The sequence below is a fragment of the Lissotriton vulgaris genome, chromosome 2_1, assembly GCF_964263255.1.
Source record: "Lissotriton vulgaris chromosome 2_1, aLisVul1.2, whole genome shotgun sequence".
Lineage (NCBI taxonomy): Eukaryota > Metazoa > Chordata > Amphibia > Caudata > Salamandridae > Lissotriton > Lissotriton vulgaris.
Window position 1 is genome coordinate 304,253,886 of NC_141687.1, and position 19,919 is coordinate 304,273,804.

General features: G+C 47.3%; 1 protein-coding gene across 1 annotated transcript in view; it reads right to left on the reverse strand.

The window, feature by feature from the left end:
- VPS53 (VPS53 subunit of GARP complex) overlaps positions 1-19,919 on the reverse strand; it is a 947,455-nt gene that overhangs the window by 173,271 nt on the left and 754,265 nt on the right. The window contains exons 15-16 of the mRNA XM_086954994.1: positions 13,940-14,087; positions 9,787-9,869 (exon numbers count right to left, since the gene is read on the reverse strand). Of these exons, the coding sequence (XP_086811120.1) occupies positions 9,787-9,869; positions 13,940-14,087 (231 nt within the window). The remainder of the gene's footprint in view (positions 1-9,786; positions 9,870-13,939; positions 14,088-19,919) is intronic.

Sequence of the window (19,919 nt, forward strand, 5' to 3'; positions counted from 1 at the left end):
CAGCTGACCTCAACCAGGCGTAGCGTCTCAGTGCTACCAGTGGCGTAACGATACTTGAGGGGGCCCCCCTGCAAGGTACATGGAGGGGGCCCCCCTCTCTCCGGACCCCAAGCCCCGCCCTGACCCTCAGTGGACTCAGACCCTCATCCGTCAGCCAGACCCCAGGTCTAGCCCCGCCCTGACCCTCACTGGACTCAGATCCCTCAGCCAGACCCCAGGACCTAGCCCCGCCTTGATCCTCACTGGACTCAGACCCTCATCTCTCAGCCAGACCCCGACCCCCGCCCTGACCCTCACTGGACTCGGACCCTCATCCCTCAGACCCCAGGCCTAGCCCCGCCCTGACCCTCACTGGACTCAGACCCCTTATCCATGAGCCAGATCCCAAGCCCCGCCCTGACCCTCACTGGACTCAGACCCTCATCTCTCAGCCAGACCCCGACCCCCACACTGACCCTCACCGGACTCAGACCCCTCATCCAGACCCCAAGCCACGCCCTGACCCTCACTGGACTCAGACCCTCATCCCTCACCAGACCCCAAGCCCCGCCCTGACCCTCACTGGGCTCAGACCGCTCATCCCTCAGACCCCAGGCCTAGCCCCACCCTGACCCTCACTGGACTCAAAACCTCTCATCCCTCAGACCCCCGGCCTAGCCCCACCCTGACCCTCACTGGACTCAGACCTCTCATCCCTCAGACCCCAGGCCTAGCCCCACCCTGACACTCACTGGACTTAGACCTCTCATCCCTCAGACCCCAGGCCTAGCCCCACCCTGACCCTCACTGGACTTAGACCTCTCATCCCTCAGACCCCAGGCCTAGCCCTGCCCTGACCCTCACTGGACTCAGACCCTCATCCCTCAGACCCCAGGCCTAGCCCCACCCTGACCCACACTGGACTTAGACCTCTCATCCCTCAGACCCCAGGCCTAGCCCCATCCTGACCCTCACTGGACTTAGACCTCTCATCCCTCAGACCCCAGGCCTCGCCCTGCCCTGACCCTCACTGGACTCAGACCCTCATCCCTCAGACCCCAGGCCCACACTGACCCTCACTGGACTCAGATTTCTCATCCCTCAGACCCCAGGCCCCACCCTTCTGTTGTTCACTTTAAATTATGGCTATGCGTGCCGCCGCGCCTGGGCGCCCCCTGATGCCGCGCACACGCCCAACACGGACACGCACCTGAGTGCTGCTGCTTATTGGCCCGGCTGGCTGGCGCATGATGTTTGTGCGTGCCCTAGGGCTGCCCCATTGCTCACCACCACTCAGCAGCAGCCAGCCCTAGTGCCCACGCCCCCACGCGCATACGCGGCGGCATAAGTGCGGAACAGAAAGTGAAAGAATTAAAGGCCTGTCCCGCTGCCCGCCTCCATTTCATAGAATCAGGCGGCAGTGCTTAGACTAAGATATTAACAGTTATCTCAGTCTAAGCACTGCCGCCTGATTCTCTTAGTCTAAGCTGGCACTACGTGCCCACGCCTGATTCTATGAAATGGCGGCGGGCCGCGGGACAGGCCTTTCATTCTTTCACTTTCCGTCCATTGCGCTATATAACACTAACAATAAATACATAACTTTTGTTTGCGACCAGTTTCATTAGCTTCCAAGACCGTTGAGAGCAAAGTTGATTTTGCTTGTTTACATTTCTAAAAGTTTGCATGAATTCAAGGGCAAACACTTGACCTTCTTCACCACTTAAGGTTCCTCATCCCACTGAATTTTAGCCTGTACAGTGAGGTCCTGTTTACACTGGTTTGATGTGGTTCGTTTTCACACCCGTCCATCCACTGCCAAGGAAAGAAAAGTGGAGTTTGAAAATATTGTCTGTAGTGATGAAGAAAGTTCTTCACAGAGGGGCGACGGGAAAAGGCGCACAACAAGGAAGTTGCAGGAGTGAGCTTAACACAGGCTCAATAGTCAATACATGAAAAATAAAGATATTCCATTCACAGTTAAATCGATGCATAGCAGGGCAAATAAACGCCCGAGGAAACAAGATGGCTGCCAGTTAAAAGGAGTTGCTAGGGCAATGTAAAAGCACAGCCGATGAGGACCACCTTTCATCTTACTAACTGCTCTCCTCAACTAAACAGGTCGCACGTCAGCAAAATAAGTACAGCGCTTTTCGTTGCTTCTGTTAATACATAACTGAAAGCTATGAGCAACACCTACCCACTTCTACATGTTTCTTTCCCACTCTGCTGTCCTGCTGCCTTTGCTTTCATTAGGTGCGAGCAGTCTCCATTCCAGTCCGACACCCTCTCACATGGTGATGACGACGGGCATAACGGGGGCCACGGCCGCCCCCCACTCCCTCCCCCCCCCCCTTTCGGACTTGCTCTCGGGGCACTGGTCGGGGCCCCCGGCTCCCCAGGCCATCGAAGACTCGGGCCCGGCCGGGGCCCCGCACGCACCATGATTTCGAACACTAGACTCGTTTATAAGACTCCAGTCCCAGCCAGCCTCCCAGGCGGGGCCCGGCCCTCACCATCTCAAATACAGCAGGGGCCCCGAGGCCGGCAGCGCTGCGCACCATTATGCAAAGCCTGCCTTAGATGCTTACGTGTTGCTGCTAAACTCGGGTCCTACCTGCCCACTCTAGACGGGGGATCTTTAAAAGTCAAATGCTGTCACAGGAGGAGGGTGTACAATGCTGTAGCACGAAGCTAGTTGCTGGGGGGTGCCTCAGCGATTTACTGCCATTGGTAGTCGGGTTCAGGAGTCTCCTTGTGCGAGGGACTAAAGTGAAACGAAAGAACTGGGCAACGACGTAATTTGCGTATGTCGTCAAGGCAATCGTCCCGACAGGGCAACACTGTAGTGCAAAGCCACCCAGGAGCTAGAAATAATTAAAATATGGCCTGCGGCCTCACGGTCCCTCTCAGTCATCTCTGGCCTCTGTGAGGCCTGCCTCACGCGCGCACTTTCAATTAAGCATTACAATGGTCCCTGATCCCAGACCAGCCCCATCCTGAGAGTAACATGCAGCCTTCTGCGCACCTTGCACTATTATGCAGAGGCCACGGCGAGGTGCTGGTGCAATGAACGAAGGTGATGCTATAACCATTAATCAGTAATCATCAAATATACCTGACAGATATGTGGTCCTTGCTGGCTCGGCTGATGGGGCCCCTGCTGGAGCGTGGGGGCCCCCCCGCAATGCGTGGGCTGCGTGGGCCTGTGTTACGCCCCTGGCCCGCGCTTCGCAACATTTTAGAGCCACTACCCACCACAATTGTTTTCTTGTATGACGTGAGGAGGGGCCCTGCCGGCTGGGGGCCCCAGCCAGCGCGAGGCCTCCCCGCAATGCGGGGCCTGCGGGGGCTTGTGTTACGCCCCTGAGTGCTACTGTTGTGGAAATCGGTATGCCTAGTGAGTCTAAGGTGTCCAGCCCACAACGGATGGCGAACTTTGCTGCATCTCTCCCTTCGGCAACTGCATGGAAGAGCACGGCCCGGGCCTCCTCCGGGGACTATGGCAACACCTGCGCAACCGTGTCCCACACCGAGTGTCCAAGAGTCCACCAAGAGACATGTGGTGTTCACCGACCACAGGCCTAAGCTGGAAGAAGAAAACTTCTTCCCAAGGTGGTCCAGCTTCTTGGATTCCCTATCAGGTGGTGCGTTAAGGAATGTACCCTTGGAAGTCGAGGCTTGAACCACCAAGCTCTTAGGGGTGGGGTGTTGGGAGAGGAAAAGGGGGTCGCCCAGGGTCAGGAGGTGGCGTCGGGCAATCATCCTATCCACAGGAGCAACTGTGTTGGGCTTGGTCCAGGGGCCCAAAAGGATGTCCGTGAGGGCCTCATTAAATGGCAGCAGGGCCTCCGGAGAGGCCGCTGCCGGCTGAAAAAACCTCAGGCAGGAGATTACTCCTGACTGCCACCATAGCAAGCTTGAGGTTTTGGGCCTCGGCCGCCCTACGCGACACCACTGCGTAAGATGCACCCTCCTCCGTAGCCATAGTAGTGCGAGAAAGCATGCCAAGGTCTGGGGATGTATCTAGACCACTGGCCTCACCCACCTCCTCTCTCCAGTCCGGTTCTTCCAACTGGTCTGCTAGAGTGTCCACAGACCCCTCCTAGTCCTCCTCTGGTAGCCACTCAGGGCGATAGGGAACACCAGGGGAGAACAATGGCACAAAAGTACCGGTCGGCGCCGGAATAGACCTTGATCTGGCTCAGCATCGGACTTTCGTCAAACAAATATTCCCTTTGGGACACCTTACTGTTGCAACATATATTCTCAAGACATGAACAAGAACAACAAATACTGACGTGATACTATATTAGCGAATCAGAATGTAAAAACAGACAAAATTATAAGAATATGCTGACTAGTTTATTCATATTACAATATATTACAGAATAATTAAAAAATATAATTAAAAAGGGGGACAGACAATTAAAATAAGGAAACAATCAAATTCATATTGGTAAAAAGGAGGTACCAAACAGAAAATCAATTCAGCAAAGCGTCAGAATTGTCTTCAATTAATATAGAGCACAATCCTCCTTTCTCTTATGCATCAACGTGTTTCGGCCTGCCTTCTAATATAGCCATCTTCATCAGGCATACATATAATGTCTTCCCAGTTAATTCTCACACACTGATTCTCAAAGTTAATACTTCGGGGTAGATACCTCCTATGTCCTTCAAATGCCTCTCGTGCTGCGAACAGGATCGCCTCTAAACCAGCAATCTTACACGGTGCTTGTTTTTGCAATATGATTAAAATCCAGGATCGATATCTCTGGTCAAACAGCAGAGGGCTAATGATGATTCCAGTATATAATCTTTAAAATATACTATGTCCTAGACACGTGGTATGCATACTAGATCTCCGTTGGGCTTCTTTATAATCATACATTCACAAAACAAAACCTAGACCAAAAAAGGCATATAACATTCAATCAATTAATGGTGTACCATCAAGTGCAAACCTTTTTGCCCAATACTCCTCCCTTTTAATTGCTGAGGTAGGAGGTACATCCAAATTATGCCATAGTTTAAGAAAAAAATGCCCAAACCCTTGAAAAAACATAAACCAGTTGTGAGACAACAGATAACACACACCTCAGTGCCTAGATAGGTAAATGGAGAGAGTTTAGAAAAAAGTGTGTGTGAGCGAGATGGCACCTCACGGGCGAACCACCAACGGGAACCTGGCAGGTACTCACCAGGATTGCCCTGATCTCATCATTGGCGCCATCAAGTTCAAAAGAAAGATGGGTGTCCACAAAACAAACAGGAACGGTGTTTTGAGGAAATGCAGTGTGTAGGGGTAACAAACAACACAATACGTGTCACACAAGAAATACGTAAAAGACCACGAACAACACGGAACTTAGCTTTATTCTGTCAGTTTCGTGTTGGTCGCGGGGTGTTAAAAAAGTACGAGTGGCTAATACCTATCTTGCCATACTCCACTTGCCGACATGTTTCATTGCCACTTAGAATTTGGGCAATTTCTTCAGGGCGTTACAGATTTTTAAGCCACTGCATGAGGACAATCGTTGTCTTCACAACCTCAATCGACCACGTTGGTGCATACCAGTCGAGAGGTCCAAACCAGAAATAGGTTTCAGGCTGACTCCAAAAGTGAGTCCCTTTTCTTTCTGCAACTTTGCGGTAAAGAAGAAAGCGCCGGTGTTCACTCAGCACACCCGAACCTTCTGAGTGAACACCGGCGCTTTCTTCTTTACCGCAAAGTTGAAGCAATCCTGGTGAGTACCTGCCAGGTTCCCGTTGGTGGTTCGCCCGTGGAGGTGCCATCTCGCTCACACACACTTTTTTCTAAACTCTCTCCATTTACCTATCTAGGCACTGAGGTGTGTGTTATCTGTTGTCTCACAACTGGTTTATGTTTTTCCAAGGGTTCGGGCATTTTTTTCTTAAACTATGGCATAATTTGGATGTACCTCCTACCTCAGCAATTAAAAGGGAGGAGTATTGGGCAAAAAGGTTTGCACTTGATGGTACACCATTAATTGATTGAATGTTATATGTCTTTTTTGGTCTAGGTCTTGTTTTATGAATGTATAATTGAGTGGAGGGCGACCTATGACCACTTTTCCCTCTAAGCTCCTTGTTGGTAACTCTTCTTTATAATCAGCCACACTTATAAGCGATGGTACAAGGCAGCTACGTGATGGCGGTTCCTACATATGTCCTATTTCTTGATAGAATACCACCGTGATTGTCGAAAACGCCGGCGTCCCGCGCGTAGTTAAACCCAGCATACAAACTTCCGCATCTACATCAAGGGGGAGGCCGGGGTCGACGTCGGCTGGGCACATAACCGGCATCGAAGGTGGTTGAGGTGTCATCACTGGATTCAGCGCCGGAGGAGGTGTCACGAGGTTGACCGGTGCCAATCTGGACCCAGTCCTGGATCCTTGGGGGCCATGTGGCGCTGGAGCCAAAGCAGCCGGCAACAAAGGCCTAGATCCCCCAACTGAGTCCGTGGACCTCGAGGGCGCGCTGGCGGAGTCGGGCTGCCCAAAGATAGGATGCAAGGCTCCGTAAAAGTTGCATAGCTGGGTAGGGGTCGCTCTGGCTCCTGGAAAGGCCGGAATCGACGACTACCTTCCGCTTCCCGCGTCGCGTCAGCCAATGGGCGGGGAGAACGCTTAGAGGGATGATGCTTCTCTACCTTCTTCTGTCCTTCAAATTATCCAAAGACAAAGACTTGGATGAAGAATGGTGGTCATGACTCCGCGACCGGTCCCGCGACTTCCCTCTCGACCGGGACCTCGAACGGTGTGGAGCTGACTGCCGGGCATCGAGAAGCTTTTGGGACCGCTCTGCAAAGACTTTGGGTTCATGGCCCGGAAGTCGGAGCACAATTTCGGGTCGGGCTCCAAGCCCCAAAGGCACACAAGCCTTGAAGCTGGTTCGAGGACGGGACATCCCTGCGTGCACTAGGAGTCGAAGGACTCGAAAAGACTTCAACAAAAGTCGCAAAAAGAGAGTCAGAAAGTGACTCGAGGTACTGCTCTCCCCAGATCTGCGCTGGCTGGTGTGGAAAAAGAAAAACTGACATCAGCGCACGAGGGCGGTGTCTAAGTAGATACCGCAACGTCATCCCAGCGACCACGATGCCAACGTCGAACGGGGAGTCGACCGACGCCACTTATCGACGTGCAGGGGTACTGCTGACAAATAAATTCTCCATATCCAGTCTGACGCCTGGAGGTAATTCTAAGGTGAGGAATCCATAACTAATTGTCTCTTTCAAATATCAAGGGTACTTCTGATGCCAGCCAGTCCAGGGCTTTGCTATCACCTCAGCCTTGGCTCTGAAGGTGGCCACTCAGTAGCTAAATATTTAGGAGGCAGATGGATGTTGTGGCTCAACATCTTTGGGCAGTAACTTGCTCGGCTTGGAAGAGGTTGCCTCAGACTGGGATGTACCCGCTGTTGGCGCCAGATCCCCAGGTCGGAGGCTTGACTTGAGGCCCAACTTGGGCCGGGAATGTGGTCTGCTCAGTCACAAGCCACAAGCCACAAGATAATATGCAGGTGTTTTTGGAAGAAGGTTGTGTCTGAACCTTTTGTGCCTGCAACACCACTGAGCTCCTGTGGTTTATCTTTTTTTGAGGTCCTGAAGGCTTAAGGTGTGCTTGCTCTATTACTACTTATTCGAAGTTGGCAGCCTCTAATGTTGTTAGCTCAGGCTCCTTCCCACTTGGAAGGTTTGAGTTACGACCCAAGAAAGTTGTGGATCTTGTGTGATGCCTGGTACTGCCATTTTGATGTGCCCAGTGCCTCTCCCTGCAGTATTGGATTGCCTTTTTGCACCAGAAAGCACAAAAGGGGGTCATAGGAGATTTTTTTGTGCTTACGAGACAGGCAACAATTTCATATGCCATGCTAGCAGTGCGTTTTAGACAATGTCAAAAAAGTGTGTGTTCCATGTTCCTTCCCTCTAGTCAGATGGTCATTGTCGAACGAGGGTCCCAAGTTGCGGTGTGCTGAGGCTCCTTGGTTACATAGCGTCAAGAGAAGAGAGCTAAAGCATCATGAAGAAGCTCTCTGGGCAGGCACCGGTGTTGTTCTTAAAGTCTGAAGTCTAGCTCAGAAGAATTTGCAAAGGAATGAGGTAGTCCCAGAGTTAGCACTCAAACATCCAAACCCAATGACAGAAGTAAACATTCTGAGGTGGATCCCTTGTAGGGGTGCACCGAGGACCACAGGAGGAATCACAACAAGTCTTGTGACTCTAGGCTTTTTGAAGAAGAACAAGTCACAAGCATCCGGACCCAACACTAGATGGCAGGAGTATTCTGAGCTTGTGACTCCAGCCACAAATAATTTTAAGGTAAAACTAATTCAATTAATTGAACATTATTTCCTATAGACTGAAATTTCAATTCCTTACCTCTATTGTTTCCGATGGGAATGTGTTGCAGTACCAGTAGTTGGTGATGTATGGTGCTTAACATATTCCAAGGCCCAGTTGAAATTCATTTAAGTCTGTTTTAACACCAATAGGGCTGTTGTAACTTTGTGTATTTTGTTTTTTGCATTGGTCTTACTTTTTTGCAGGTGCTTTTTTATTAGCATGTACCTCCCAAACCACTCTTTAATTCTCCCTTAAGTTCACACATTTTTCAGTAATTATTCTCCATTTCACTCCCCCTTGTCCCTACTGTATTTAGCAGGCAGTGGGGTCAGGGGGTCTCTGTCAAAGAGAAGAGAAAAGACAGAGGCAGAGATCTCAATTCGTAGGTTTATGAATGGAATTTCGTAGTAAGCAGTACTACTGGAGTACTAGATATGTACTACAAAATGCTGTAAGTTCCACCTTTCGAGCCAAGTCTGTACCATAAAGACATGATGAAAGATTTGGTAAGGCGGTGTTCTAATAGCACATAAGAGCCATACAGACACTCATCGTCACTCATAAATCCATTAAGCAACAGACATCCTCCACTATATTGACCTAAACCTTGATGGATTCCTCTCTAGTACAGTCACCAGAATTTGAGCAGGTACCCACAGTTTGAATAATGAGTGAAATGAGATAGGAATGCTTCATCTCCGTAATACTACCAAGGTGGGCGATAACTGTAACATCACAAAATGGCTGTTCCATCTCCAGGAGCAAAGTGACTGACAAACCTTCTATACCTCAGCAACACAAGCACATGCTTTCTCTATGCTTCCAGGCTAAAGATAATATGCAGGCGTTTAACCAAATAAATAACAGTGTTGTTCAGCGTGATTACAAAAGCTTCTTATTTTGGCAGATACGGTGAGTTCTATGAACTGAATTTAAGCTTCTAGATCAGAAAAGTTTGGTCAAATGGGAAAGCTGGAATTAGATTACAGGTATCCCAGTTCCAAAGGGAGCAATGTAGCCACTAGAAATCCCACTGGTACCTTGGTATGTAGGAATGCTTACATGGTCCCCATATGCAACCTCGAGAAAGATCAAGCTTGCATGGACATAACAACTTTTATACCCAGCTTTATACCACACCTCTGCCATTACTAAGTGGTGCAAGTAACAGGTGATGCTATTACCCAAATTAATGTTATTCAATTTACTGGCCTCTGTAGACTGGAAGGCTAAGTTGGCCTTGCTAGATGTGAATTTATGACCTCTATCTAATAACAGATTATAGCACTTAATTCGTTGAGCAATCATGGCGTCTGTTTAGAGAAACTGATGACAGAAACTGAGCCCCAGATGTATCTAATGTGATCATTGCCCTGACCCAGGAGAAAGCAGAGGAACCTTCCCTGGTGATACTAGGAGCAGACCGTCAAGCTTACGTGCTAAAGGTGTCCATTTCTCCAGTCAGATTGATTCTTTCCACCAATGTAACATCCACTTTCTCCTTCAGTTTCTCTTCAAGCTACCAAGATCAAGAGAGAGAACAAATAATTAGCTAATTAGTTTGAGGATACAAACAAAAGGTAATCAAATGAGCTCTGAAGCCTCGGTGGTTGGGAAGGGAGGAGATTGGGGTGGGGGGGGGGGGGGGAGGTGGGGGGGGGAAGAAAAGGAAGTATTGATCATGTCATGTTATCTGGTTTGGAAAACCAATAAAACACTTTACAAAAATGAGCTCTGAAGTCATATCTTGCTTTCATAGCGCATTACAAACATATATATCTCTCAATATCAGTTGCACCAACAGAAGCGGATCTACAAGATAGAACCTCCCACCTACATGTTTAGATACACATTAAACTGCTAAAGAAGTGTATTTGGCGAAGCACAGAACACACGTCTTTCATGCAGATGCTTTGTAAACACAGAAGAAGCTGTTTGTCAGTGGACACCTTGATCGCAGCGTGATGGCCAATCGAGGCATACCCTGACAGTGGTTTACTAGTGCACCAAGGTTACCAATGGGAATTAAATAATGACCTCAACAGACAAAACTTGAGAACTGGATAACTGCAGATCATCAGTCTCTCCTAGTTTGTAATGTAAAACTAAAATGAAAAGCGCTAGGAACAAGTGCAGATTGTGGATTCACCACACCTCAAACCAACTCTCTGCCCCTTTATTGGAAGAGCACACTTTTCTCTGTGATCAGATATCCATGAGTCCCACTTAGAACTTAGATGTGCTGTTGGCTGCGAGAGATTGTCTACCAGACATGCGCATGTCACAAAGATCACATACTGAGGTACACTACTGAGGATACCATACAATAATGTCATACTCTCCAGCTGTGTACTTCAGAGGAAGCTCAGCTGATACCACGATACACTTGCGTGAACTGAAGTCTAAGATTACTGCAGCCATACAATTAAATTCTGTGTTACAGAGGAAATCCTTACAGTGGTGTAATGAAAAGTGATAGGCCCCCCTGCAGAATAGGATGAGAGACCCCAGAGTCTACCAGATCGCACAGATAATCATGTGTCCCGTGAAGGGCGTTCCTCCCCACACCCCCGCCCAGCGGTGCAGAGGCTGCAATTGCCTGAGTTACACCCTGATTCACTATAATCCTGGTATAATCTCTGGTGAATGGTGTTGAAGAAGCTTCTGTTTTTTCATACAACTGTTTGGCTCTAAGTTTTAACAGAAGTAACTTGCTCTAGTATCTGGGATGTAGAGTCTAGTATATAAAATCCACTTTTCTGCACATTACGGTTGCCTTCCTTTTGCTCTATTAGATACTGCTTGTATTTTCACTCTGCACCTTGAGAAACCACAAATTGTTTTTTCGGTTCAGTTGTTTTCTTAAAGGTATGTAGTTTCATTGTATTTAGTTTCTCAGCCGCCAGTGCACAACCCAACTGTTCTTTTTATGGGTGAGCTTCTGAAGGGCGGATTTCATTTGTTAGACCGACGTGCAGCCAGGGCACCAAGTCCCAATGCTCAAAAGTTGCACCAGAGTGTGCTGGACCTGGGAGAGTCATCGGATTGCAGTCTGGTCACGCAAATCGGACACTAGGTTTTACCCAAGGGAACCACTGGTTTCACTGTTACCGGATACCAGCAGTCAAGTGGTACCCAGACTTCTGCTAGACCAAAGAAGACAAACCCCTGTGGCCAAAGTTGCCCAGTTGGATAGAAGACTGAGGCGTAGCCCTAGGAAGCCCCCCGCAGACCATACAATACCTTCAGCGGTTCGTCCATAGAGTCTGAACCAGGACTTGAGACTGCTTTGATGACAAGGTAACAGTCCTACAACTCCTTACTGCCCCCTTGACCTCATCCCTGCTGGAGTTGATCACCCAAAGCAGGCCTGAAGAGCCAACCACACCTTTATTAAAATTTTACAAAGTTGCCAAACGTTCCCCTTACCAATGCTTGTTGGAATTTTGTATGTAAAGGAGTGATTTACAAATTACTTAAAATTTTATATATCTGGAACTCTCTGGTGGATTTTGTTCATTGTGATGTTCAGAGATTCATAAAACTAATAACTATTTTTCTAAACTAGTTTTGGATTTCTTTGGTGTTGTGTGACTTTCTTATTTCGTTGTTTTGGTACTTCTAAATGTTCCTTTGTTTAAATCTTGCTGCTCAAAGACATCGCTACCCAGGGTTGAGCTTAAGGTTCTACAGAATAGCCTGCCTGGACACAAGTCGGTATTGTGAATATATTACATGGTGAGGTCTCACAACTCCACCATATAATACACCACTTTCCTCACAGTCAGACTGTAGTAAACCGTGGGTGATGTATCCGAGTAGGGGCATACCTCTAACATCAGCTGATAGTTTTTCAGACAGAACTTTAGATTTTACACAGGCATAGATCCGCTGTCTGCCACCGACAAGACAAGAATACAGATCCCCTGACCAGAAGGACTCAGTGGGAGGTTGATCCACCATGCTTAGCCAAGAGACAAAACACAGCAGAAGCCTCAATCCAAGTCTTATGAAGATAAGTACTGCAGGACCTGGAAGCGGATGAGAGACTGGTGCACTATGGGTAGGAATGTGCCCCTTCTGACCATGAAATCTATGTTTTGTCCATGAAATGATCAGAGTGGACTTATTGCCTGGTAGCTCTCAGGGCCACAACAGACTATCTGAAAGAATCTTCTTCTGAAGCAGACCTGTTGTACCTGATATGGCGATGCACTTGGCGAAGAATCTTTGTTTGAACTTGGAAGGCAGTGATCAACTATCACTCGCTGTCAGCTCGCATCTAGAAGGAGGACTCTCCAAAGGAAGGCAAGACAAAGGTGTCTACACTAAGAACTGAACTGGCAACTAAGAAGGTGGAGTACTGCCTACTGCCTCAGACCAACTCGGTAAATCCAGAGAGGATCTGCCCATCATGGAGACACAAGTCATAGACACCCTCACAAGAATTCTTATGTTTGGAAGCTGCTAACAAGGCCTACCTACACAAAGTGACTATTATGCAGTCCCTCCAGATTGTCGGAACAGCGGGTCCGGACCTGGAAATCATGCTGTGTTATTGAAGTAGGAAAAAGTCTCCGGAGGCCACTTGTAGGTACCGCTACAGGAACTTTTATTGTTGGTCAAGTCAGAATACAGAAGTCTTGTGGAATGAAGCTGTTATTTTAAAACACCATAACATTGCAGTGACATCCATTTTTTGTAGTTGTGCACTTATTTTAATTATAAAATACTTTTTGAATTCACTCAGTTGGTCAGGGAGCTTTACTGAGTGGTTTAATGATCCAAGTGCTGAGATGGTACTGATAACGCTTAACACAATTCTCTAAAGTAGTCTTCTGTCTCAGTTCTGTGCTAATATTGGGAATACCAGGCTGCGATAGAGAAACAGTACTTTACGACAAGGAGCTAGTTTTGCATTGTGGGGGGATTATTAGTGCCACTAGGCACACCAGCTTCTTGCAGATGGCATGTCATGGAAACCCTCAAGTGTGAGCAGAGGGATACTAGGACAGATTTCAGGGACTCAGCTGTGTGAGCATGCCGTTCCTGATGTGTTTCAGTAAGAGGGGTCATAAACATAGGTGTGCGTTGGGGGGATCCCAAGCTATCATTATACTCTCAGGTGTATGATAGTGAAGGAGCTCCTACGTCAAAGGACTGACATGCTGGAAATTATTTGCTCAAGTGACTGACACTGAGGTATATCATGTGATAATAACATTTACTTGGGTATTTTGATGAGAAGATCATATGTTAACTTGGAACTCTCAGGTGCTGCTAAAGGAGCTCTTATAATAAAATAAAAAGGTTTCAGTTGCTAGTGGTCATCCACTCAAGTGTCTGTGAAAACATCGAAAACTGAAATGTACTCGCTGGGACCCCATTGTGATGCTTATGCTCTGCAGTGTCCTTTTATGGGGGCTCCTCCATACTTCAGACCAGTTGCGGCTCCTGCAAGTAGGCGGGGCGTGATGGATGTCGACAGGCAACGTAATATGATTTATTTATTTAATTTCTCCTATTCCGTTGACTGTTGACACCTCCCCGCGCTTACTTGCTGGAGCCGCGACTGGTTCAGACTCTCACCTGTTGGGTCGTTGCCAAGCAGTACTCGGCAGTGCTGAGGATGCTGCAGATCAGACATAGCTCATCCGACGTAAACTTGGCAGCCTCAGAGCCCTCTTTCTCCTTCAAGAGGCTGGTGATGGTTAGTCCCCCACTGCCACTACTCGTTCTGTAGGGAAGAAAACAGAGGTAATTGTAGATTTGGGGTATTCATACTGATGATAATTTGGCATATCAATACCTTAAGCTTTAATTGAGATAACAAAATAATGTATTTTCAAGGATTTATTACCACAGGAAAATAATTTTATCTGCCTTTTAATGAAGTGTGTCATAAAAACTCAAAATACATAAAAATGAAGGGAGGTGTCTAATCTACACAAACGGCTGGCTGCTCTGCTATTTGTAGGGAAGTAGTCCTCTCATTGAAACCTGGACTAAAGTTACACAGCAGAGTCAATGTTTACTCTTCCACCCTTCGGGCTCATGTGAAGAAAAACAAAATGTGTGCCTAGCCCATTTGATTTTAGTTTAAAAGCCTAAATATATTTTTTCAGCATCACATTGCTTCACATCCACAACCTGGAATCATCCCTCTATGTATTGAGGCCTCCTCTTGAATAACTATGAGCTTGATTTACATTCCGACGGACGGGTTACTCCGTCACTAGTGTGACGAAGTATCCTGTCCGTCAAATTATAAATCAGCCCCATGGTTTGCTACACACCATGGTTTGAGGCTGGTGGGGATAGAAGAAGAAAAAACGAGTCCAAGCCCTTCAGGGTTCCTCAGAACCTGCATTTGATGATGTTATGGTTAAGTTCAAATGCAATCTAAAAATAATGTCCTTACCCAGTTATGGTTTACTGCATCAAATCCACCCTTAAGCCCTAAAAACTCTAATTTAAGATTCTCCACACTGACGTTTGACAGTGGGTGGGTCATGGCTCCGGAGACTTTAATTTTACGGATCTGTAGACATCAAATTATGAAAATATGAGATCCAAGGATGTATCTTCAGATACATAAAATTCAGACTTGTCTGAACTGAGGACTGTCATTTTTTAATCACAAATCCCACCCAAAATATGGACTCGTTTTACACCATACCATGGAATCTAGTTATCCTGGAAAAGTCTATGTCTCCATGCCAAACTATTTGACATTATTCCATTTGTTTTGGCGACAGACAAGAGCAAATATGAACACACTGCTCATGACCTAACATATGAGGTCAAAGATGACATAAGAAAGCAAAAGCCCAGTGGTCTCCAGGAGGCTAGATGCTGAGAATAGGTGTGCGCCAAAGATTAGACCCTCAGAGCACAATGCATGGTGGCGAGTGCAGTACCTGCCCAGTAGGCTCTGGGGGAAGAGCTGCGGACTGCAAGACTTAACTTAGGTCTAACTAAGCCTTGCACCCAAAAGACCCTGGGGTCTAACCCACTGGGTCTGCCAGGAGGTGTTCAGAGTAGGGCTTGGCTGCCACACTTGATCCCTGAAGGACAGGTCTGTGTAATGGTTTCTATCACTCCTCAGGTAGTGACTTAGCTGCCAAAAAAAAACAACCTTTTCTTAAGAGGCTGCCGAGGGGATTGCCCAATTCCACAGCTGTCACCACCCACCACTACCATCGCCTTGGGATGGATAAAATGTATTTATAAATACTTTGTTTAAAATGAGCTATTCTGTGCCCAAATGAGGGAACACAATGTATGCCGTCATGTTTCGTTCACTTCATTTTGAGTCTCCATTAATGAAATTCAAAATGTGCGAAATCATTGTAATTGTGAGCTAATCTACATGATAACACTTTGTAAAATTAAATTAGATATACCGACATTTTAAAATAAGCAATGTGTATGGTTAAATAAAGTATTCAGACAAGTCAAGAGAATCCTTTGCTGGATCACTGGCAGGGTCACAAGTCGAAAAGAAATACATATGGCCTGGGAGATAGTTAAATGATGTGCTTTTTCACTTCATTGTATATTATTGAGTACATGTACAGCCACTTACAAATGGACAATAAAGAGCACAGGATGCACGTTTTGACTATTACATGCACAATGAGTGTTTCTGAATATATAAATCTGCATATGTATCCGTATTCCATATTTAAACTATTATTATAGCACGTTCGTACTTTGTAAAAAGCTCAGCTAAATAAGCAAGAAACAGCTTGTGTTGAGGGGATTTTCACCTGAAATATGTAGTGACTCTGACAAAAACAATATCTATGAAAATTCAGCGTGCTGTGTAAGAAAACACAATAGTCTAAATCGGATATGACAAGACCATTGTCACGACGACGCCCGTGTAGACACATGCTGTCAGTTAAGTTTGCAATCTATTTCTTTGAAACGTGTTCGGGTCAAAGGGAGCCTAATGGCGCTGCAGGAGGGAGAGGGTTTGTGGAGAAGCAGAGTACTGGCCAGTGTCAGGCTAAACCCCTCTGACTACGGCTCATGCAAGCCAAGCCAGGGTCTCCAATGTATGGTGCACACGTTTGCAGAATCTAAAGACAAAAGGAAGTATGGCATGTCTCTAACCCTCCCCTCCTCTTTCCCTCCTCCACTCTCTGTCTACTTCCCCTGTTCTTACCCCACACCCCCCTCCCACTCCCGGGAATATCTCCCCTTGCCAGCTTTTTCCCCTACCTATTTGTTCCTTTTTGTTTGTCTCAACCATACTTGTAACTAAAATTGCGATGCTCTAATAACTGTGTAACCTCAGTAAAGCTGTAACCTGCAATGTATTGTCTGATACCCATGTAAAGCACTCTGATACCTCCGGGTCTAGCCAGCGCTATATAAAACCTTTTAATAAATAAATAAATATTCCTTGTCCATCCACAAAGTCTCGATGGAAGATTCACCAGGATGTCGGGAGGCCCTTATATTCCTCCAGCTTTATGACTTACTCCTTGCTTCTGTGCACCTGGGCGATTAACACCTTTTGTAATATATGCATAAACAAAAGAGCAAAAAAGTAAAGTATGATGTGTTTTCAAAACTACACAATTGTCTTCAGCCTGTGCAAATTTCAATGGCGATTAATTGGTAATACCTGAAAGGCACCAACACTGAGATCCGAATCATTACCCCTGAAAAACAGTTGGTAGCGCCTACAATTGATACGGAAGGGACGACAGGCAAAGTGGGCTTGGCACAAGCCCCTGGTGAGTCCCAGCGACTGGGCGGTGGTCCTGCTGTCCATAAAGTTCTGAATGCCGAATCTGCATTATCACCAACAACGTGAGTGCAATTGAAGAGCATGTCCATAAGGTATCCCTGAACATCCCTCGAAAAGCCAGTAGACCTCTGTCAGGCGTGGCAACGGAATATAACGGACAAAGTAATCGCTGTGCCTAGGGAGTCAGTCATATCCAGTCCCAGCAGACGGCGAACTGTGCTATGTCCCTGCCAACGGTAATAGCCTGGGTCAGGATGGGGCGGGCTCCTCTAAGACCATGGGCAGCACTTGCGCAACCGAATCCCAAACTATGTGGGAATACCAGCCCAAGAGGCACAAGCTACTCATGGACCACACTGCAAGGCTGGCAAAATAGAACATCCTCTTACTGAAGGTGTCCAGGCTCTTGGATTCCCTCTTGGGTGGTGTGGTAAGGAGTGGCGCTAGGGATGACTCTGGATGACCAGATTCTTCAGGGTGGGAGACTGGGTGAGGAAAGCTGGGTCACCAGGAGCGGTGCAGTGGCAGCGGGAATCGCCCTGTGCACAGGAGCCCCTGTGAGGGTTTGGCCCAATTCCCGAGCAGCACATCCGTGAGGGCTTTGTTAAAAGAAAGGAGAGGTTCTGTGGGGCCAACTTCTGGTTGAAGCACCTCTGTCAAGACATTCGTCTTGACTGCCACTGAGGGCAGCGTGGTCCAGGACATCAGCAGCCCTTCTTACCACCATGACAATTGAAGCTCCTTCCTCTGTAGCCACACTAGGAGGAGAGGCTAACCCAGTGTCTGGGGAGGTGTCCAAATCACTGGCATCGGTCAGTTCCTCATACCGTCTATCCTTGGGCTCTTCTAAGTGGTTGGAATAACCATAAATATCCCCAGATCATCCCGAATCACACTCCCCATGGGGCCTATCGAAAAAAGTAGGCCCTGTCTCCGACTCAGAGGGTTGTGTTCCAACTGGCACCGGAGTAGAAATCGGGCGATGCAGATCCGGCTCCGTAGTTAAGTCGTATAGAATGATTAGATGGTGCTGCCATTGGGCGACAGCGGCATCGGGAACAGGGCCACTGGAATGGGCTCTGGGGAAGGTTGTGGTCTCAAGACCGGAGCCGATCAAGATCCAAGTATGGATCCATAGGGCCCGAATGGCACTGAGGGCAAACTAGTCAGCAGGAATATAGTGGGGGCACCTAACAAAAACCATGGGGCCCATAGGCCCTCCAGAGAGGTCGGTACACCCAAACATGGGGTGCATGGCCTCATAAAACTCCATTAACTGGGCAGCGGTCATGCCGGCTCTTGGAAATTTTGAGAGGTGTGGGCGGACGCAGACTCAGGATCTGCATGGGAGTGGGGCCTAGACTTGTGGCGTCGTTCCTGCATTTCGTCTAAAGACTTAGGTGCAGCAAAGTCAAAGAGCGATTTGTTTTTATTTGTGACTTACCCGACGACTTCGAACATGAAGATGAGAGTAAGGAATGGCTCCACAAACAGGCCTGGGACCTTCTATGCGACTGGGATCTGACCCATAGCAGAGTCCACTGCCACTGGGCAACCATAAGTATCTGGGAGGGCTCCTGCACCACATTGGGATTCATGGCACAACAGTCGGGCAGGCTTTAGAGTCGTCTGCATGTGACAAGAACCATAGGGTTTAAAAACCACAGGATATTTAGGGGACATCTCTATGCACAAAGTGACCAAAATCTCAAAAGAGATCGACAAAATGTCTAAAAAATAGTCCAAAAAAACAGCCTAAGGTTGCTCTTTCCAGATCGCTGCTGATAGCGTGGATAGAAAAGAACGGATGTTAGAGCACTGGGGTGGCGCCTACACAGTCACTGTGCAAGTCACAACAGATATGGACGATGCAGCGCACAGAGGTACTGCTCGAAAATATCTGGTCCAGTTTTATGCCTAGAGAATATTCTAAGGTAATTAATCTGTTTCTAGAAGACTCTATTAGATAGAGAGAATCGCACAGAGATAAGAGAGCTATCGGATAATGAAATTGGCATAGGGAGATGTGGGTGGTTAAAATAACTCTTTTTGTATCAGTTCGAGGACAAGAGAAGCCAGGTTGCACTTTAACATTGGTAAATGAGATGTTTCTTGAAGAGATTCGGTTTCCGCTTCTTTCTAAAATGAAGGTGAGGGGTAGCACGTCTGATCTGTGATGGGATGTTATTGCAGATCCTGAGTGCGTAGCTTCAGAAGACTGACATTCGGGTCTTTTTCCCAGCTCTTGAGTTCCACTATGGCAATGTCAAAGCTTGGTGTGTTGCACAGATCTCTTGAATTAGGAAAACTTGCAGCTTTGCAGAATGGTCTCTTTAGATTTACTTGCTTGTAAATGGCACAAACCCCCTGAAAACGATGCAGGTTGCAAGGGGAGTCGATGAAGTTCTGTTAGTGTGGGGTTGAGGTGGCATCATTTTTTTTTTACCTATGTAGGCAGGCAAAAGTGTGTTTTCAGCCTTTAGAGGAAGCCAGATTGGTGTTTGGGTGCAACCACAGTCCACATGATTCTGTGAATGGGCAATAGTTGATGCACAGGTCCCCGAGATTTCTTTCTGCTCTTGGTTCTTAAGGAGACGCTGTTAATGATGAACTCAAGTAATTCTGCAGTTTCTCCTGGTTGTAGTGTGATTTTGCCAGGCTAATGTTTCAGATTAGAACAAATATACCGCTGTGCAAAAAAAACACCCTGCCATTAGACTGCTTTTATAATGACCTGTTTAGCATGAGCATGTGTGAGCTGCAGAAGTATTCCACATTAATTCCTTATTCATCGCATTTGTAATT